Consider the following 18,361-nt stretch of genomic DNA (forward strand, 5'->3'; position numbering starts at 1 on the left):
CAACTTATCAGCTATTTTTGATTCCATTTCTGGAGAATTTACTTCGTGTTCTTCGGTGAAGAAATTTCGAAAAGTCGTGTCTAGTATCTACGTTTTAATATCACTATCATCGGTAACAGTACCACCGCTGTCGCATAGTGTATGTATTGACTGTGTGCTGCTTCTGGTGAACTTTACATATGACCAGAATCTCTTTGGGTTTACTGCCAGATTTCGAGGCATTTTCGTTGTGGAAACTATTAAAAGCATCTGGCATTGAAGTCGGCTTCGGTAAAACATCGTCAGTCGTTGAGATTTTGCGTCCTTTTCAATCTGGCACGCTTTTTTAGTTGCTAGCACAACAGTGTTCTGACCTTCTTTGTGTACCGTACCGTCTCTTATTAATTCATTTGGTACTATCTCTCAGCTGACACCTGATTAACTACGTTATGAAAAAAAATGTGTACAAATAAAAAGTGGGACTTTGAACGAAAATAAAAACCTCTTAGCTTTCGTTATTTTGTACAACGATCTTCTTTCTTTGTGAACTGTTATAGTCTTCTCCTGTGACCCTTTCTCTAAATGATCCTCTGGACATTAGTCTTGGAAAAATTAACTTCTTTTGTATGCCTTTTCACATTAATTTATTTTATCAATCAGTGCTGCAAATGTTGTGCGTAATGCATTGGTGACTATTCTCCAGTTCCCACATCAATTACTTCCATTTGCTAAGAACTCTCCCTATGAACTGCTACTTTACAACTTCACGTCTGCCAAAGTTGAGCACACGGCAAAGTAAAGGGTGTATCAAAAAGAATCATCCAATTTGGCACGTCTGTATTTCTGACACTAATAAACATACACTATGAATTTTGTTTTTTGCTGAACAGGAATCTCAAAAAGTTGTTTTCATACCTTTTCAAAGGTGTTTGCTGTGACCTCCTTGAGATGCACGGCATATGTCAATGCGGTATTCAAATTGTTCCCACACTGCAGCGAGCATGTCTTCAGTAACAGATTCCACAGCTGTTGTTATGCAATGTCTCAGTTCATTCATTGTTGTTGGTAACTGTGGCAGATAAACAGAACCTTTTATAAACCTCCACAAGAAATAAAGATACACAGTCATATCCGGCGACATTGGAGGCCAGTAATGTAAGGCTAAATCATTTCATCCAGTGTGACCGATCCATCGTTCAGTAATCCTTTGATTTAAAAATTCCCGCACTTCCAGATCCCAGTGTGGCGGTGCCCCATCCTGCTGGCAAATGAAGTCGTTCGAATCAGTCTCGACAACTGCCCAACTGTGTGAAAAGAAATTTCTCACGCATTTCGAAATATGTGCTTCCTGTAACAGCGTTCTCAGCAAAGGAAAATGGACAATACACCTTTCCCCATGAAAATGCCCAAAACACATTAAATTTTGGAGGTCCTTTTCATGTTGTTCAAATTCATGTGGTTGTTCCATACCCCATATTCTCACATTATGACAGTTTACCTTTCCATTTAAATGAAATATTGCCTCATCATTAAACACTAAGCATGTAAGAAACTGTCATCCTCCATCTTCCCAAGAACTAAATTATAAAACTCCACATGTTGTCGTTTGTCACCTTCACGAAGAGAAAGCAGCACCTGAATTTTCTACGGTTTCACGTGTAAACATCGACGCAACACACGCCATACGGACATCGGGGTCATGTTGAGCTCCCGAGCTGCATGACGAACGGATTTCTGCGGACCCCTTGTGAAACTACGGCGGACACATTCGACGCCTGTGTCAGACACTCGAGGACGGCCCGGCCATTTGCCTTTACACAAACAGCCTTGTTTTCCCGTAATTGTTCATTTCATCGTCTCATGCTCTGTGCTGTAGGAGGATCCACGCCATAGCTAGTACGAAAATCGTGCTGAACAGTTGTTACTGGCCTGCACTGTGCAAAACGTAGAACACAAAACGCTTTCTGTTGTCGGGACACCATTTTTATTAAAACTAAACGGGGCGCACAGTGCTGCTACCTAGCGGGAACCATGTAAAACTCGAGAGATTGCCCGTTCCAAATGTATGATGTTCACCTGTATATCTCAAATAACACAATAGTTATGATTCTTCTTTTAAAAAAATCGAATAGTTATTCTTGATAGACGCTGAACTGAGTGATTTAGCAACTGATTAACTGTTGCATTTACAGACTTTTTGATTTTCCGAAAAATGTGATAAATCATATTTTATTTATTGTACTCACTTTGTGAGTGTCTTTCAGTAATCAAACAGACAAATTGTTGTACAACAAAAATGCAAGCGATCATCATAGGCCGCACCACCCTCTCCTTCCGCCTCCATGATTTCTACCACACCATTTATGGTCGTCCCATCCAGCTCACTCCTACCCTCAAATACCTTGGCCTCACACTCGACCGCCACCTCACCTGGACTCCCCATCTCCTTACCATCCAAAAAAAAGCTCACAACAGACTCTGCCTCCTGAAACTCCTGTCCGGCCAGACGTGGGGTCTGCATCCTTCCACCATCCTTCACACCTACAAATCCTTGATCCGCCCCATCCTCTGTTATGCCAGCATAGCTTGGATTTCCGCCCCTCCCCGGTTCTACAAAGCGCTCCAAATCCTCGAACGCCAGCCGCTCCGCCTCGCCTTCCGTCCCCCATGCGCATCCTCTACGACCTCATCCCCCTCCCCCACCTTCTCCTTTTCCTTGAACACATCCGCACACTATATATTGCCCGCCACCTCGATCCCCCTCACCCCCTGGTGTCTCCCTTCCTCTCCACCCCCAACCAGTTGCCGCACCTTTACCGTTGTGTCCCACCCTCTCTCCATCTCCTTTCCCAACGCAACTTCCACCGTCTACCCCTTCCGTATGATGAGCTACGCTATGACATCTACCTACCGACTCTAACCCCATCTTCCTGCCTCCTCCTCAGGGCTCCCTCTCCTCCCACTCCCTCCTCCTGAGCGGCTTCCCCCTCCTACTCCCCCTCCATCTCTTGTGCCTCCTTTCAGTGTCTCTGCACTCCCTCCTGCCCTGTCTTCCCTCTTCATCTCCCATCACATGTGTCTCCTGCCTCTTTGTGTACCCAAGGACGCCCCTCCTCTCTTCATCCCGCCACTTTCCCTTCTGCCCCTTGCTCTCCCCTCCTCTTCCATCCTCTCTGACCTTTCCCACGGCAGGTCCCACCTTCGTCGTGTGTGCTCCAAGTGGGTTTTAAGTGTGTTGTTCTGGAGAGTTTTTAATACTGTGGCCGACTTTTAACCTGTGCATGTGCATTCAGTGTCTTCTCTGTGTTTTATGAATCGTCAACTGTGTTTTTTAACTTTTTGGTGACTTTTTTAACTGTCCCCCAAGAACGTCTCCATGACAGTGTATTTTTACCTCCATTTTCTCCCCTTACTCTGTTTCATGTTCCCCTTTTTTATTGCCTTATATATGTAACATTTTATTCTTGTATTAGTTGTCATGTCACTTGGCTGAAGAGCGGCTGATTGTGCCGGTCACAGCCCTCCCTGCCCATATGGGGCAGGGGAATGATATCAAAATAAAGAAAAAAAACCAAAAAAGGTAATGTTGTACTTTTTTCTTTACCTCTTCATAGCCATTAGGCACAGTGCTGCGCGAAGGTTCTTTCATCGAGCCAAACAGACAAAAACCCAAAGGAACAACGTCAGGGCTGTAAGTAGGATGATGTAGGCGCTACAACCTGCTCTGCTACTACCTTCCAGCCACAGTTGGCCCGTACGAGTTTGAGCATTGTCCTGTAGAAGAAGCAGGACACCTTTCCTTTGCAGTCCTGGACATTTCCTCTCTTCATCACGGGCCTGGCTTTTTTCTCAGTCGCAGCTCAGTATGAAAGGCTGTTGATGATGTAATCGTAAAAAAAAAAAAAATCCAGATAACTGGAATGGGTTTACTCCAGAAGATGATCAACATGAAACATGACGTTATCAGCCAATGGCTGCATTTGCAATTCAGGGTGTTTCGATTGCATGCTTTGGCGCTCAGCTGGTGGCTTAAAATGGTGTATCCAGTTTTCGTAGCAGGTGAAAATTCTGTTCAATAGTGCCATCACCATCGCTATTGCAAAGGATTTCTGAACTCGTCTCAGAGGCAAAGTTTGTGTCCCTTGTGATGAATGGTAAGCTCTCTGGGAACCCACCGTGCAAGAGTTTTCTTCTTCCCTGTGGTGTAGCATATAAATAATGTCGTGTGACTAGGGCCTCCCGTCGGGTAGACCGTTCGCCGGGTGCAAGTCTTTCGATTTGACGATACTTCGGCGACTTTCGTGTCGATGGGGATGAAATGATGATGATTAAGACACAACACCCAGTCTCTGAGCGGAGAAAATCTGCGACCCAGCCGGGAATCGAACCCGGGCCCGTAGGATTGACATTCTGTCGCGCTGACCACACAGCTACCGGGGGCAGACTGGTGCAGTGCGCTGTGCCAACACTAACTCGCGTTTTTCAGCTGATTGTTTAACTGTGAGTTGTCGGTCAGTCAGTAAGAGCTGACAGTGCTGAGTCGGACGCTGGTGTCACACGCCCGGAGCTGTGGAGTTGGTCGCACGTTCAAGGCCTCTTTCGAATTTTCCCACCCACGCGTAAATACTCGTACAGTTCAAACTACTACTGCCGTACTGTTTGATCATCCGAGAGCATATTTCCGTTGGCTGTACACTTTACCAAATCCTTCGCATCAAACATTTTTGCATGAATGTACACAGCAGGAGGTAAAATTATTGCTTTCAGGGTTCCATGCCTGTCTCTAGAAATGGAACCCCGACAGAATCGCTTTGCTGTCCGCCTGTCTATCTCTCTCTGTCTATCTGTAAGTCCCCGCATTGGAAACGGTCGAATATTGGGAATAGTTCGTGTAGTCGGAAATTTTTGTACAGTGCGTTTCTCCTCAATAGTCCTGAAACTACTGCGTCTAGCGAAAACATAACCCAGTACAAAATTTAACTATATTAAATTTCCTACAAAAATGTCTTGTTCATTTCTTTCTGTAGCAGTAATAGTTCACACATAGAGGACCATAGAGTATGAAAAGTCGCACCTGGTTTTTGAAGGGTAGGTAGAACATTGCAGGTTGCATAAAATGACATCGGTAGGGGCAGCTAAATAAATCTGTTCGGAGAACGTGGATTGCATCACTCTTACCTCCCCTGTGTTGCTGCACCAAACTGCTAATCAATTGCAGTTCCAAGCACGTAGTACTCTTCATACCAGCCTGGCGTTTGTTGTACGTCGACGTCATGGTTCTGCAGTACTAATAGCCAGCCGTGTACTTACAGCCAGTTGGGGCTTTCTTTTGAGAGCGGCACATATACAAGTGTACCAATATTATCATACATGTCACATTCGAGTAATTGGAGGAGTCATAGTGAGTGATGTCTGTTTCAGGTTCTTTGCCGATTTGAAGGTGAGGCACTGGGAAGGCAAGGAATTACGAGAGAGGGAAGCAATACTGAAAGAGTTGGCGGAAAAGGAAAAACTTGAAGGCAAGTCCTGATGAAAACGCCAGCACACCACGAAGATGCGGACAGTGGGTCATTTGGGTTGGTAATCGTGCTGATGGCACAGTGCACATCCAATGTAGGTAGGCTTTGTGCCAAGCTTTTCGTCTGCTTAGTAATTACTTGTAATGGTTAAAAAGGGTTCTGTATCTGTGAGAGAAGAATCTGAAGCAAAGCAAATCAGACAACTGTGTGTTCAATGATAAATTGCTTCAAACACCATTAATGGTAAACACCGTTTTGTAATTGTAAATAATATCCACTCTACAATAAATGTTAACGTTAAAAGCAATATTATTACTTGGAAAATACTTCCTGGAGTTTCTTAAGGTTGATGTCAGACACATACTGTCACTCATGATCGTATTCATTTTCCTGGTCCACTGAAACCTGATCATGGCAGTAGGACCTTGCTGTGGTTTGATTTATTATGATTCTACATTTAACAGTTAACCAAGGAACTGTATATGGCCATGACATCAACAACTCCATGGTTTGTTATTTTTCCAGTGTTATTAAGCCTGTACATTTTACGAATCTACTGATGGCTATTCACAGACTTAAACACAAAAAATGAGCTGATTATTAAGTTGCTAGGCAACTGCGCTAACTTTTGTGTTCAACTAGAATGATACCAATATTATTTTCAAACTGACAGTATCATTTTTGCTGTCCATTCTTTCCTTTTCTACAAGTATTTTTGGAGGAACATTAATTCTTGAACAAAAGCAAATAGCTCTCTACAATTTGATTACTTTATACATTTTTTGGAAATGGAGAGACCAGTAAGATATCACAAATTTTTGAGATGTAGAGCTTTTTGTAACAGTGTGTTTCACTGGTATAGATTATATTTACAATTTACAACAAAAGTTCGGATTACTTCTTGTTTAGTATCAAAAATAAACCATCTTTTTCTAGTGAATCGAACTCAAAAATTTCATTTCAAATGTACTGAAATCTGTTGTCCATATTTGAATCTCTATGCAAACACTTTCATGTAAACTACATACATAATTATTATTGGTAAAAATAGTGTTTCATAACTTCTGTAACTCTAATGTGGAAAACTCTTCTGAACGGGTACAGAATTTATGACAGTTATTTTGCATAGCAAGAAGAAGAAAATGTGTTACTGAATTTATAGTAATAAAGAGACAGGTAACAGAGTTGATAGATTTGTGGTGATATCACCAGCCTTTACCACTACTGTGCTTTACTAATAAATGTTTATGTGTGGATAGTCAATTTCGTGTTTAGCCAACTCAGTTCATTTTAAACTTAAAACAATGTTTACACATCTGTAGCACAACAAATTTGACTGGCAGTTCTTCTCTCTTAGATTTTGCTTAGTTTTTTTATGTCAGATTTAATTTTGGGTAAAACCTTATATCTTCCTGATAAATGCTTATGAACTGTTTGAAATCAGGAAATAGCAAACTGTAACAAATATTAAAGTCATGCTTTTTATGTGCCAATATTATATATATTACTTAAGTTTGGATTACTTTTTTCTGAAATGAATGAAAATAAATTATTTCTACAAAGGTGAATCTACTCCAAGTCTTTTATTTAAAATAAAGTTGATCTTTGGTTCTGTATGACTTTCCTATCTTGCTGCTACTATTAAGTTTAGTATAAAAAAGGATTACCCTCACAACATGACCAACAACAATCTTTTAAGTATATTACTAATCAGTGAAATATCAGATATTTTATTTCCATTAAATTCAACTGATTTAACAATGACCGCCAAGCAATGTGGTCTTGAAACTAATTTTTAAAATCTTTCGTTTTTATTTTACACACAGCGCTTTTCTCATACGATATTACAGTGCAAAATATATCTTCTGGTGCATTAATTTGTTCTTTATAGTCCTAATAATGTAAAACAAAAAATGCTATGGCATTTGTTTTTTAAATAAGGAAAGGTATAGATAAAAAAATACAGTCATTAAGGCTATCAAGACAAAAATATTGACTACAGCCTTGAAAGAAATATTGTCACAACCATAGGCTGTTAAACTTTATCCATTTCTCCACAGAACTAATACATTCTGCTGCAACAATTACAGCAATATTTATGGTGATGCAATGCTAAAAATAAACGAATATTGATCATGTCGTAGTCTACAAGTGTGTAATACATTAATAAAAAGGAATGATAGGTATTTCTCACTGTATTTAGACGTGGACGGACATATAGTATACTTAACGACACATTTAATAAAACAAAAAAAAAAAAAAAGAAAAGAGAAATGGTCTCCTTCCTGATATACCATTTTCATCAGTTTAAGGTGGCATTTTTTCATCCTGTTTATGGGCTGCGATGCAGAAATGTTGATGTGTTGTTTATTAACTGAAATTCTTTACTCAAACTTTGCAATTTAAGACACACTGGTAACAAATGTATGTTCTAATCCTAAAATATATAGTTCCCTGATATTACCACAGTTTTTGCACAATGCATCCTGCAACCGCAACACAGAAAGAATTCAGTGTTATGATTAATAGAGATTTGATTAAATACAGGGAATGCAGCCTGTGAAATAACTAGTAAGTTCTCTTTTGTTGGACTTTGCTTCTTTGGCGTTAGCAGTTCATATTTTCCGATACTATAACTTTTCCTGTACTAAATTATTATTATTTTTTATTTTATAATGAAATTAGATCCACAAAATCTCTTCCATCAAGGAAAGTCTTCTCTTTTACAATTCATGAATATAACAGCCATTGATTATAATACACCAAAAAAGTCATTGTATCAGTCAAACACTTTCTCTTAAACAAAAACTAGTAGATCAAAATATTAAAAGTGCACTATAATAATACATGCTACGAGACCATAGAAAAACTGTAGAAGCAAAAAACTTACAGTTTTCATAGTGCTAATTTCACAGATCAGGTTTGACTGGAAGTTAAACTCAAGTGTGGCAGGAAGCCTTATTTATAATACTGTGCGACAATTATATTTGAAATTTGTTGCAATGCTTCAGTATTTATATGATATTTTTCTTTCTTTTTACCAACCATTATCATTGCAATCTGCAATCAGTGAAATAAATTAACATATAGTCCATTTTTTTCTTGTTAACAGTTGTGTGGAACATTAAGGCTTTGGTAGATAAGAACGAAAAGTTTCGGGCAATTAGCTAGGAGCATGTTACACTACCAAATCTGGCGAAAAATAGCATGAAACAAATTTTCATTGAAACTTGCTCATTGTTTTATAATGATGAGAGGTAAACATTGGTACTAAGTCTCAAAGAATACTTGTGAAATGTAATTATTTATGTAGGGTGTGTGTTCCAGCATGCTTCTGGAATGCCTGGAGAAATTTCAGTATGTGAGAGACATATGACTAAGGAGAGAACTGGTGTGGTGGTAAGATACTCCTAGCAATTGTGGTGGCACAAATCTGGAACACATAAAAATAATAAAAAACGAATATAGTAGTCTCAATCCAAAGTATTCTGTTATTAGGCCGATTCTTGACAGTCGTGATGACATTTGACTAATAGGAGTCATAGTGAGAGTTGAGGAAGGGAAAGGGGTGACATGTGTAGTGTGGGCTGTTTGGATGTGGAGTAATTTCAACACATTACACCCAATCTGGAGATGCATTGGGAGAACCATCCTCCTTGCATCTCTACATGAGGTGTGAAAGTGATGACTTGGAAGATTATTGGAAATATTTGTACAACCTACCATGGATTCTGGGGTCGTTGGCTAATGGATGACAGTCCTGATAACATTTCAGCCCTACTGGTTGGGTGTGGAGAAGGAACAGGGTCACTTAAAAATATGCAACTGGGCAACAATGAATAATCAGCTAAGAACTGGTTTTTGGCAGATCATTTCGGAATTTCATTTCTCATCCATTACCATAGTTTCAAAGCGCCAGAAGGTAGTTCAAATGGTTCAAATGGCTCTGAGCACTATGGGACTTAACTTCTGAGGTTATCAGTCCCCTAGAACTTAGAACTACTTAAACCTAACTAACCTAAGGACATCACACACATCCATGCCCAAGGCAGGATTCGAATCTGCGATCGTAGTTGTCGTGCAGTTCCAGACTCTAGCGCCTACAACCGCTCGGCCACCCTGGCCGGCGCCAGAAGGTAGTGTCGCATATTTTTTACGAAATGAACACAAGTCAAGTTCTGCTGGGAGCAGTATCTTCACAAACTGGGGGGAAGCAACAGAAGTGAAGCTTCAGATGTCTCAAAGGCTTCAGACTGTGTGAATCATGAAATTCTTCTAAATAAGCTTAAGTATTGTGGTATGAATGGGACAGTGCACAAATGGTTTAATTCATATGTAACTGGAAGAATGGAGGAGGTTAAAATCAACAGTACAGATAGTCTTAAAAAATCAGCAGTGCTCTAACTGGGGACGTATCAAGAATGGCGTCCCACAGGGTTAGGTCTTGCATCCCTTATTGTTCTTAATATGCATTAATGACTTGCCACTTTATATTCATGAAGATGAAAACCTAGTTCTTTTGTTGAAGATACAAATATAGTAACCACACCCAACAACCAAGAATCAGCTGAGGGAATTGTAAATAACGTCTTTCCAAAAATTGTTAAATGGTTCTCTGCAAATGTACTGTCACTAAATTCTGAGGAAACACAGTTTATGGAATTCTGTACAGTAAATGGCATAAACATCATTGATAAATATAGACTATGAACAGAAGTCTGCTGCTAAGACAGAATATTCAAAATTTCTGCATGTGTACATTGATGAGAAATTGAACATGAGGAAACACATCGATGATCTATTGAAACAGGTTCAGCTACTTATGTTATTGGGGTTATTGCACATTTTGGTGATAAACATATCAGTAAATCAGCCTACTATGCCTATTTTCATTCACTGCTTTCATATGGCATCATATTTTGTGGCAATTAGTCATTAAGAGAGAAAGTATTCATTGCACAAAAGCGTGTAATCAGAATAATAGCTGGAGCCCACCCAAGATCACCTTGCAGCCATTTATTTAAGGAACTCGGGATATTCACAGTACCTTTGCAATACATATATTCACTTATGAAATTTGTCATTAAACACATCTCAGCTAAAAAATAACAACAAAGTGCATAGCTACAAGACTAGAAAAAAGCTGGCAGCAGGCTACCGTGACGCACACACAGCCAGCCTGAGGTACCCAGCAGCACCCGGGACCACTGCGGAGGCTGCGCATTTTCTTATTTTATTTTTACAGATATAAGTACAATAGAGTACTTACGTTCTACAACGAGTCTCCGAGATCTGCTTTGACAGGACCATCATTAGAAAATGAAAAAACAATATATTGATTTTTCTAATAACATTAGGCCATTCTGCAGATGTAAAAAATCAGGGGAAGATCATTTACATAGGACTATAACAGGTCATTAAACACAAACACGTGATAATCAGTTTTCACTTTTACGTCATATTTAGTCTCGTATATTTCTTTTCTATTGTTTTTTTTTTCATTTTTGTGTTCTCTTACAAGATATAATTTCAAATTCTTTTAACATTACTCTGATTTGTAATTCAACAGTTTTTCCTGATTTCAGTTGTAATGCAAGAGGTTTGATTTACCAGTTGATACATATTTTTGTAAACAGCATTGGTTTTCTATTTTGTTGTAATGGCACAATCGGAGAAGAAAACGAAAGCAAAAGCGACAGTGTTAGAGCAATAGACTGACCGTGAGGAAATCGTTCCAGAAAACGAACGCGGTTAACGTGTACGTCGACATGAAATGAGAAGCTTTCAGACTGCGGTATTGGTCTGTGGAGGGGGAAAAAAGCGCTTCAGCAGTTTAGAAGTAGAAGAAGGCCTTAGGCGACGACCTGAGCAAACACCAGAAAGACGGCCGTGGGAGCCAAAAAATGATCAACCTCTCCCTCCAGATGTGTCGAAGCGCACCTTAAAGATCGGGGACACTTCAAAAAGGCCCTCGCCTGCTTGGATCAAAAACAAGAATGGTGTTGAACTACCCCCTCACCGCCCCACCCTTGATTCGTCCTGATATCTTTGTTGTGGCGACAGTCTGACCAGTAGCATAGCTCGAGGTCCAGGTTAGGGTGAAAAGTAATGATGCGGTTGAGAGTCGATGAATGCCGACTAAAGGTTGTGGCAGCAGATCGCCCCATAGTTAACCTCCATAGTTAAGTACGCACAACGCACTCCTCATCATAAGAAGTAGAACTGCAGGATACGTTCGGAAAATGTACATTAGATAAGGACAAGTTTCCGACGAGTATTTTGATATACGTTATAGGCATATACACTACATAAACCAAGGCAAATGCAAAGGGGTGGGTGTTCACTACTTAACTTACGGATACTTCTTTCAACACTACTATATACATGTAAACTTTTGCGCGTGTCTCGAAATATCGTAGTTCGGCTTTTAACTGGAATATCTGTACTTCTCTTGTCTTTTCATTTGCATACGATCAATGTATAACCGAATCTTTATCAAGAATTACTTGGCAGAAAATTTAGGGCTACGGAACATTAACAAGGACAGAGTGGAAATTTCATAATGCTGGCAGAGTTTACATTCTCTTATCATCCGTTTGTAAAACGCATAACGAGTTGAAAGACACAGCGAAGAAATAATCAGTTTGCCCACTTTACAGGCGACAAAATGCGACTTCCGTTGCACTGAGACGGGTCACCTGACCAGAAATAGCAGTTAGCACTAGAGATGGGCAAAACCGTTCTTTTCAGAGATCGGATCAGAACTGTTCACTCCCTGAAATGAACTAGCTCTTTTTCATGACTCACCACTCATTCACAATAGAAAATAAATGGAAGGCACATTGCCCTTTAAACTTGGTTTATTCCAGTACTATACCTGTATTTTGATCTTATTTGATCCTATTTTGAAGTAACACAGATAATGAGTAAGAATTTTGTACTGTTTATTGAAATTTCCACGATATGACAAAGTTTTTGATTATTGATTTATTTTGCACTATCGTGGTTTTTTGGGTGATCGGAAAATGTTGTAACTTGAGATTTACATTAACAATATATTTGGGTATAATGTATTAAAATTTCATTAACCTCGTACAAATACATCGCAAGCCATATATTTTTAAAGTGAACGTTTCCTTCCGAAGACGCCTAAAATCGCAAAATCCGTACCAGAATAAGAAAAAAATTTTTATAAATTTGACTGTAAGACTAAAGTGCTGCATATAGCCTTACGCAGAATAAAACAAGGAAAATATTGGTGTATCACATTTTGCGATACGTTTATCGGTTCGCTCGTAATTAAAGCGTAAATTCGAGTGTCCATAATAAAAATCCTATAGCAACAGGAGTCGTCAGGGACCTAATCTGATCAGTTTAAACAAATAAAAATAAAATAAAAACAAATGATGTATACATAACATAATAATGTAATATACATAGCGGTATTACTACGAAGAACAATATCCAGCAGAGACGAACTCCGATGCAGAGGCGCTGAGTCAAGCAGGTCGAGCCGCCAGCTGTATTGCTGCGTGAGCTAAGACCGCAAAGACCAGAGTGACACCTGAGTTGCTTTGCTCAACACTCAGGCTAGAGTCGAGAACGGTGGGGTGAGCGTTGAGCGGGTGAGTTCCGAGGGTGGGGGGAGTGGTGAACGGCCACCAGTCACCCGCTCCAAGACCGTTCTCTTGCGAGCAGGTTGTTGCAAGTAGTTCTTATGTTCTCCGCTAGGAGGCTCTCTGTCCTGTTGCTCGCATCAACTGCCCAGAGGGCAGGATGTGCGACTGAAACGATCGCTGACAGAGTGCGATGCTAAGTTAAGCTGCTCCAGACACTGCATGCGGCAGAGGACGCACAGAGACGGCACGGCATATGTGAAACACAAAATCCAATGGGGCACTGCAGAATGCAGGCAGCCAAGGTAGAAGCAGGGCAGAGGCCGGCGCTGTCTGTGTTGTGTGGCGTGCACTGTGCTCTGACCAGCAGGGGCGCCGCTGATATGCTCCGTCTCTCTCTCTCTCTGCCGTGGGAAACGTTTGGAGCTACCGTTCTTTTTTTCTGAATCACTGATTGTTCACTCATTTGAAAGATTCAACTCTATGAATCAGTTCAGGAGCGGATCCCCCATCTCTAGTTAGCACTAGGAATGGCGGTTATGACTGAAGCAATCGCTTGTCGGGTATACCGGTACCTTTCATCTCCATATCCTGACAGATAAAACCTCTCAAAATAACCGCTATCTGAAATAAATGATTGAATAAAGATGGTAAAATTCTAAGACCCTCTTTTGCATTATTCCTTCCAAGGTACATATAATCAGTTTATCAGATAAAATAGGTAAATACAAGAATACTTAGTCCATCCAGCGTTCGCTACTTTTCTCCAAACGTATGGAGGGGTTGACTACTGCTAAAAACTCATGTCTTCTCCTACTGATTATAATTTTTACAAATCTCTGCCCAGAAATCGTGTTGCAATTGAAGATCACACATTCAATATTTTGGAGTCAGTGCTAAAGACTGAAAACTGAACCTGGAGAACTCTCTTTTTCGTTTTAAGTTATGGCTCCACGAGCTTCGAGCAGATAAAAGCATATTATATTGACACAGAGGGCGGATAAAGACTCTATTTCTTCTGTAAACTTTTCATGATTTGCAAAGTTTTAAAATTGAGCTGCTCGGTGGAACAAAATGGTAAGCGCCAAAATCACAGTTTCGAGATACAGCACATCTAAAGTTTCAATTGATCTGCAAATATGAATTTTTTTTTTTGAACAGTCCTTTTATTCTGTATTAATTCTAACATCTATCTTCTACTATACAGACATAAATGAAACTCAGAACTGACTAAAACAAATGAAATATACAAAAATTCTTACATTACCATACACCATTAACAACACATAGTGATAGAACATTACATATTAAATTTTACAGTAAGTGTTCAACAATTTACTGAAACTGCAAAATCATTCATCACTCTCATTACTAATGTCTTTTTCATCCAAAACTGTTGGTTTTATTGACAGGAAAAATCCATAGTGGACAGGAGGTATGTAATTTAGGAGCGACAGGACGTCAGCAACTTTCTTCTTTCCAATACGCCTTGGCCCATTGTATTTAAGGTGAAGTGTAGGAACTGGTCCTTGCCTTCCACGTTTCCTGAAGCTTATTTCATGCCAAATCTCATGACAAAATGTCTCGCTGATGAATAAAGATGATGCATATTCGGAGGTCACCTTCCACCAACATATTTTCCTTAGGTTGACATCTCGGCCATCAACTGTCTTCTTTCTGAAGACAAACACTTCTTTAGAGTGACGTATTTGATAGAAATCCTCTCTTTTCATATTATACAGGGTGTTACAAAAAGGTACGGCCAAACTTTCAGGGAACATTCCTCACACACAAATAAAGAAAAGATGTTATGTGGACATGTGTCCAGAAACGCTTAATTTCCATGTTAGAGCTCATTTTAGTTTCGTCAGTATGTACTGTACTTCCTCGAATCACCGCCAGTTGGCCCAATTGAAGGAAGGTAATGTTGACTTCGGTGCTTGTGTTGACACGCGACTCATTGCTCTACAGTACTAGCATCAAGCACATCAGTACGTAGCATCAACAGGTTAGTGTTCATCACGAACGTGGTTTTGCAGTCAGTGCAATGTTTACAAATGCGGAGTTGGCAGATGCCCATTTGATGTACGGATTAGCACGGGGCAATAGCCGTGGCGCGGTACGTTTGTATCGAGACAGATTTCCAGAACGAAGGTGTCCCGACAGGAAGACGTTCCAAGCAATTGATCGGCGTCTTAGGGAGTACGGAACATTCCAGCCTATGACTCGCGACTGGGGAAGACCTAGAACGACGAGGACACCTGCAATGGACGAGGCAATTCTTCGTGCAGTTAACGATAACCCTAATGTCAGCGTCAGAGAAGTTGCTGCTGTACAAGGTAACGTTGACCACGTCACTGTATGGAGAGTGCTACGGGAGAACCAGTTGTTTCCGTACCGTGTACAGCGTGTGCAGGCACTATCAGTAGCTGATTGGCCTCCACGGGTACACTTCTGCGAATGGCTCATCCGACAACGTGTCAATCCTCATTTCAGTGCAAATGTTCTCTTTACGGATGAGGCTTCATTCCAACGTGATCAAATTGTAAATTTTCACAATCAACATGTGTGGGCTGACGAGAATCCGCACGCAATTGTGCAATCACGTCATCAACACAGATTTTCTGTGAACGTTTGGGCAGGCATTGCTGGTGATGTCTCGATTGGGCCCCACGTTCTTCCACCTACGCTCAATGGAGCACGTTATCACGATTTCACACGGAATACTCTACCTGTGCTGCTAGAACATGTGCCTTTACAAGTACGACACAACATGTGGTTCATGCACGATGGAGCTCCTGCACATTTCAGTCGAAGTGCTCGTACGCTTCTCAACAACAGATTCGGTGACCAATGGATTGGTAGAGGCGGACCAATTCCGTGGCCTCCACGCTCTCCTGACCTCAACCCTCTTAACTTTCATTTATGGGGGCATTTGAAAGCTCTTGTCTACGCAACCCCGGTATCAAATGTAGAGAGTCTTCGTGCTCGTATTGTGGACGGCTGTGATACAATACGCCACTCTCCAGAGCTGCATCAGCACATCAGGGATTCCATGCGACGGAGGGTGGATGCACGTATCCTCGCTAACGGGGGACATTTTGAACATTTCCTGTAACAAAGTGTTTGAAGTCACGCTGGTACGTTCTGTTGCTGTGTGTTTCCATTCCATGATTAATGTGATTTGAAAAGTAATAAAAGAGCTCTAACATGGAAAGTAAGCGTTTCCAGACACATGTCCACATAACATATTTTCTTACTTTTTGTGTGAGGAATGTTTCCTGAAAGTTTGGCCGTACCTTTTTGTAACACCCTGTATACAAGTGATGGATTCTTCTTAGCCGAATTCTTGATGATCTCGCACCACTTATCTGGACTGTACACATCTTGTACTTGTCGGCGAACGTAATTTTCAATTGTCGCGAAATCTCTATCGGACGGCAACATTGTGTGCCCGCTCACGGGGAAGTGGTGTTCAATCACACGAAATCTACCAGTTCAAATGGTTCAAATGGCTCTGAGCACTATGGGACTCAACTGCTGTGGTCATAAGTCCCCTAGAACTTAGAACTACTTAAACCTAACTAACCTAAGGACATCACACACATCCATGCCCGAGGCAGGATTCGAACCTGCGATCGTAGTGGTCATGCAGTTCCAGACTGTAGCGCCTTTAACCGCTCGGCCACTCCGGCCGGCCGAAATCTACCAGTTAAAATTAGATATTTCCAAAACAGTACCATGTTCCAGTTCTTATTCTGGCCACAGCAGTTATCAGATATCGCAATGAAAGTCTCTCCTTTTATGTCGTTCTCCCCAAAGTAACGTAAAAGGCAGCTCGAAATTTCCTCTGATCCACGGGCAGCCGTAGTCTCATTCTACACAAAGCAGTGCCCTTTCTTCTTGACACAATCGTGGACATTGAGATTATACAACCAAATCTTCCTTTTGTAAAAAGCTGGACCGCAACTTAACTTAGAAATTGGGAGAGTCTGCTGCAGGTCAAAAGTCACAACATGTAGATTACTGTCTGCTTCTGCTCGTTTTGTCTGGATGGCAATGTTAGCTTGCCCTGCTTCTGCCCGACGTTGGTGTAATTCCAACTGATGCTCCAGACTTTAGCTTTCAGTTGGGGGGCATCAGTGCTCTCAATTTGCACTTTGAGCATGTCACAAGTCTTACACGTATCATTCTTTTGTGACTTTACTCCAATGTTATATTCTTCAGTAGCCGCCCGCGGTGGCCATGCGGTTCTAGGCGCTTCAGTCCGGAACCGCGCGACTGCTACGGTCGCTGGTTCGAATCCTGCCTCGGGATGGATGTGTGTGACGTCCTTAGGTTAGTTAGGTTTAAGTAGTTCTAAGTTCTAGGGGACTGATGACCTCAGATGTTAAGTCCTATAGTGCCCAGAGCCATTTGAACCATTTTTGAACTCTTCAGTGAAAATTGGCCTGTACTTGTCTGCAGATACAGGCTCATAGAACATCTCCTTGCAGAAAACATTCTTATAGTGCTCGTAACAGGAGGCGATTGTTGTATCTGTGCCCAGGTACAATCTGGTACGACTGTTTGAGCGTCTGTAATGACTCTCGTATTTCGGTATTTTGTCGATGTGTTCCCTGACATGGTTAACACTAGTTTCAGAGTAAGCATGCGGACGTTCGGTATTCTTGCCCTGTTTGTCCTGGGGTGGCGTGGTCGATCCGGATGCGATTTTCTTCTGTATATTGTCGACACGACCGCGATTGTTATGTAGACCATGAATGGCAAGAAAAGCTTTTTTGCATACTTTTATAACACTGCCACTAACTTTTACGCTGTAGGAAATAGTACAGGTTCTCCGAGAATTTTCTCCAGCTGCTTTTCGGCGACGTGCAACAGTATTAGATTTCATTGCACCAAATAAGTATGCATTTTGAATGTTAGAATCACCTACTTTCCAAATTGTTTTGAATAGTTTCATCACATTCAAATCTCCTACTTTTTCGAAACATTTACGAGGACACTGGCAATTAGGTCCCACAGTTGTTTTACTTACAGTTGCTCCTGTACGAGAAACATACTCTTCGCCCAAATTACGCCTCTTCTGTTTAATTTTGCGTTGAGAATCGACTCTCAGCCTTTTCCGAGGCAACCTCTTTGTCTGTTCGAGGGCCGCTTCCTGAATGGTTTCTGCAGGAGCGATACAATGTTCGTTGTTTTGGGCAATATGATCTGATTCGCTATTAACCTGTATGACAACAAAAA

The 18,361-nt window shown here is 40.9% G+C and overlaps 1 protein-coding gene across 1 annotated transcript in view; it reads left to right on the forward strand.

The window, feature by feature from the left end:
* Positions 1-7,070, forward strand: part of LOC126213241 (uncharacterized) — a 131,879-nt gene extending 124,809 nt beyond the window's left edge. Inside the window, exon 8 of the mRNA XM_049940901.1 lies at positions 5,401-7,070. Within this exon, the coding sequence (XP_049796858.1) occupies positions 5,401-5,509 (109 nt within the window). The 3' untranslated portion in view covers positions 5,510-7,070. The remainder of the gene's footprint in view (positions 1-5,400) is intronic.
* The last annotated feature ends 11,291 nt before the right edge of the window (positions 7,071-18,361 follow it).

The sequence above is a fragment of the Schistocerca nitens genome, chromosome 11 (genome assembly GCF_023898315.1).
Source record: "Schistocerca nitens isolate TAMUIC-IGC-003100 chromosome 11, iqSchNite1.1, whole genome shotgun sequence".
In the NCBI taxonomy this organism is placed as follows: Eukaryota; Metazoa; Arthropoda; class Insecta; order Orthoptera; family Acrididae; genus Schistocerca; species Schistocerca nitens.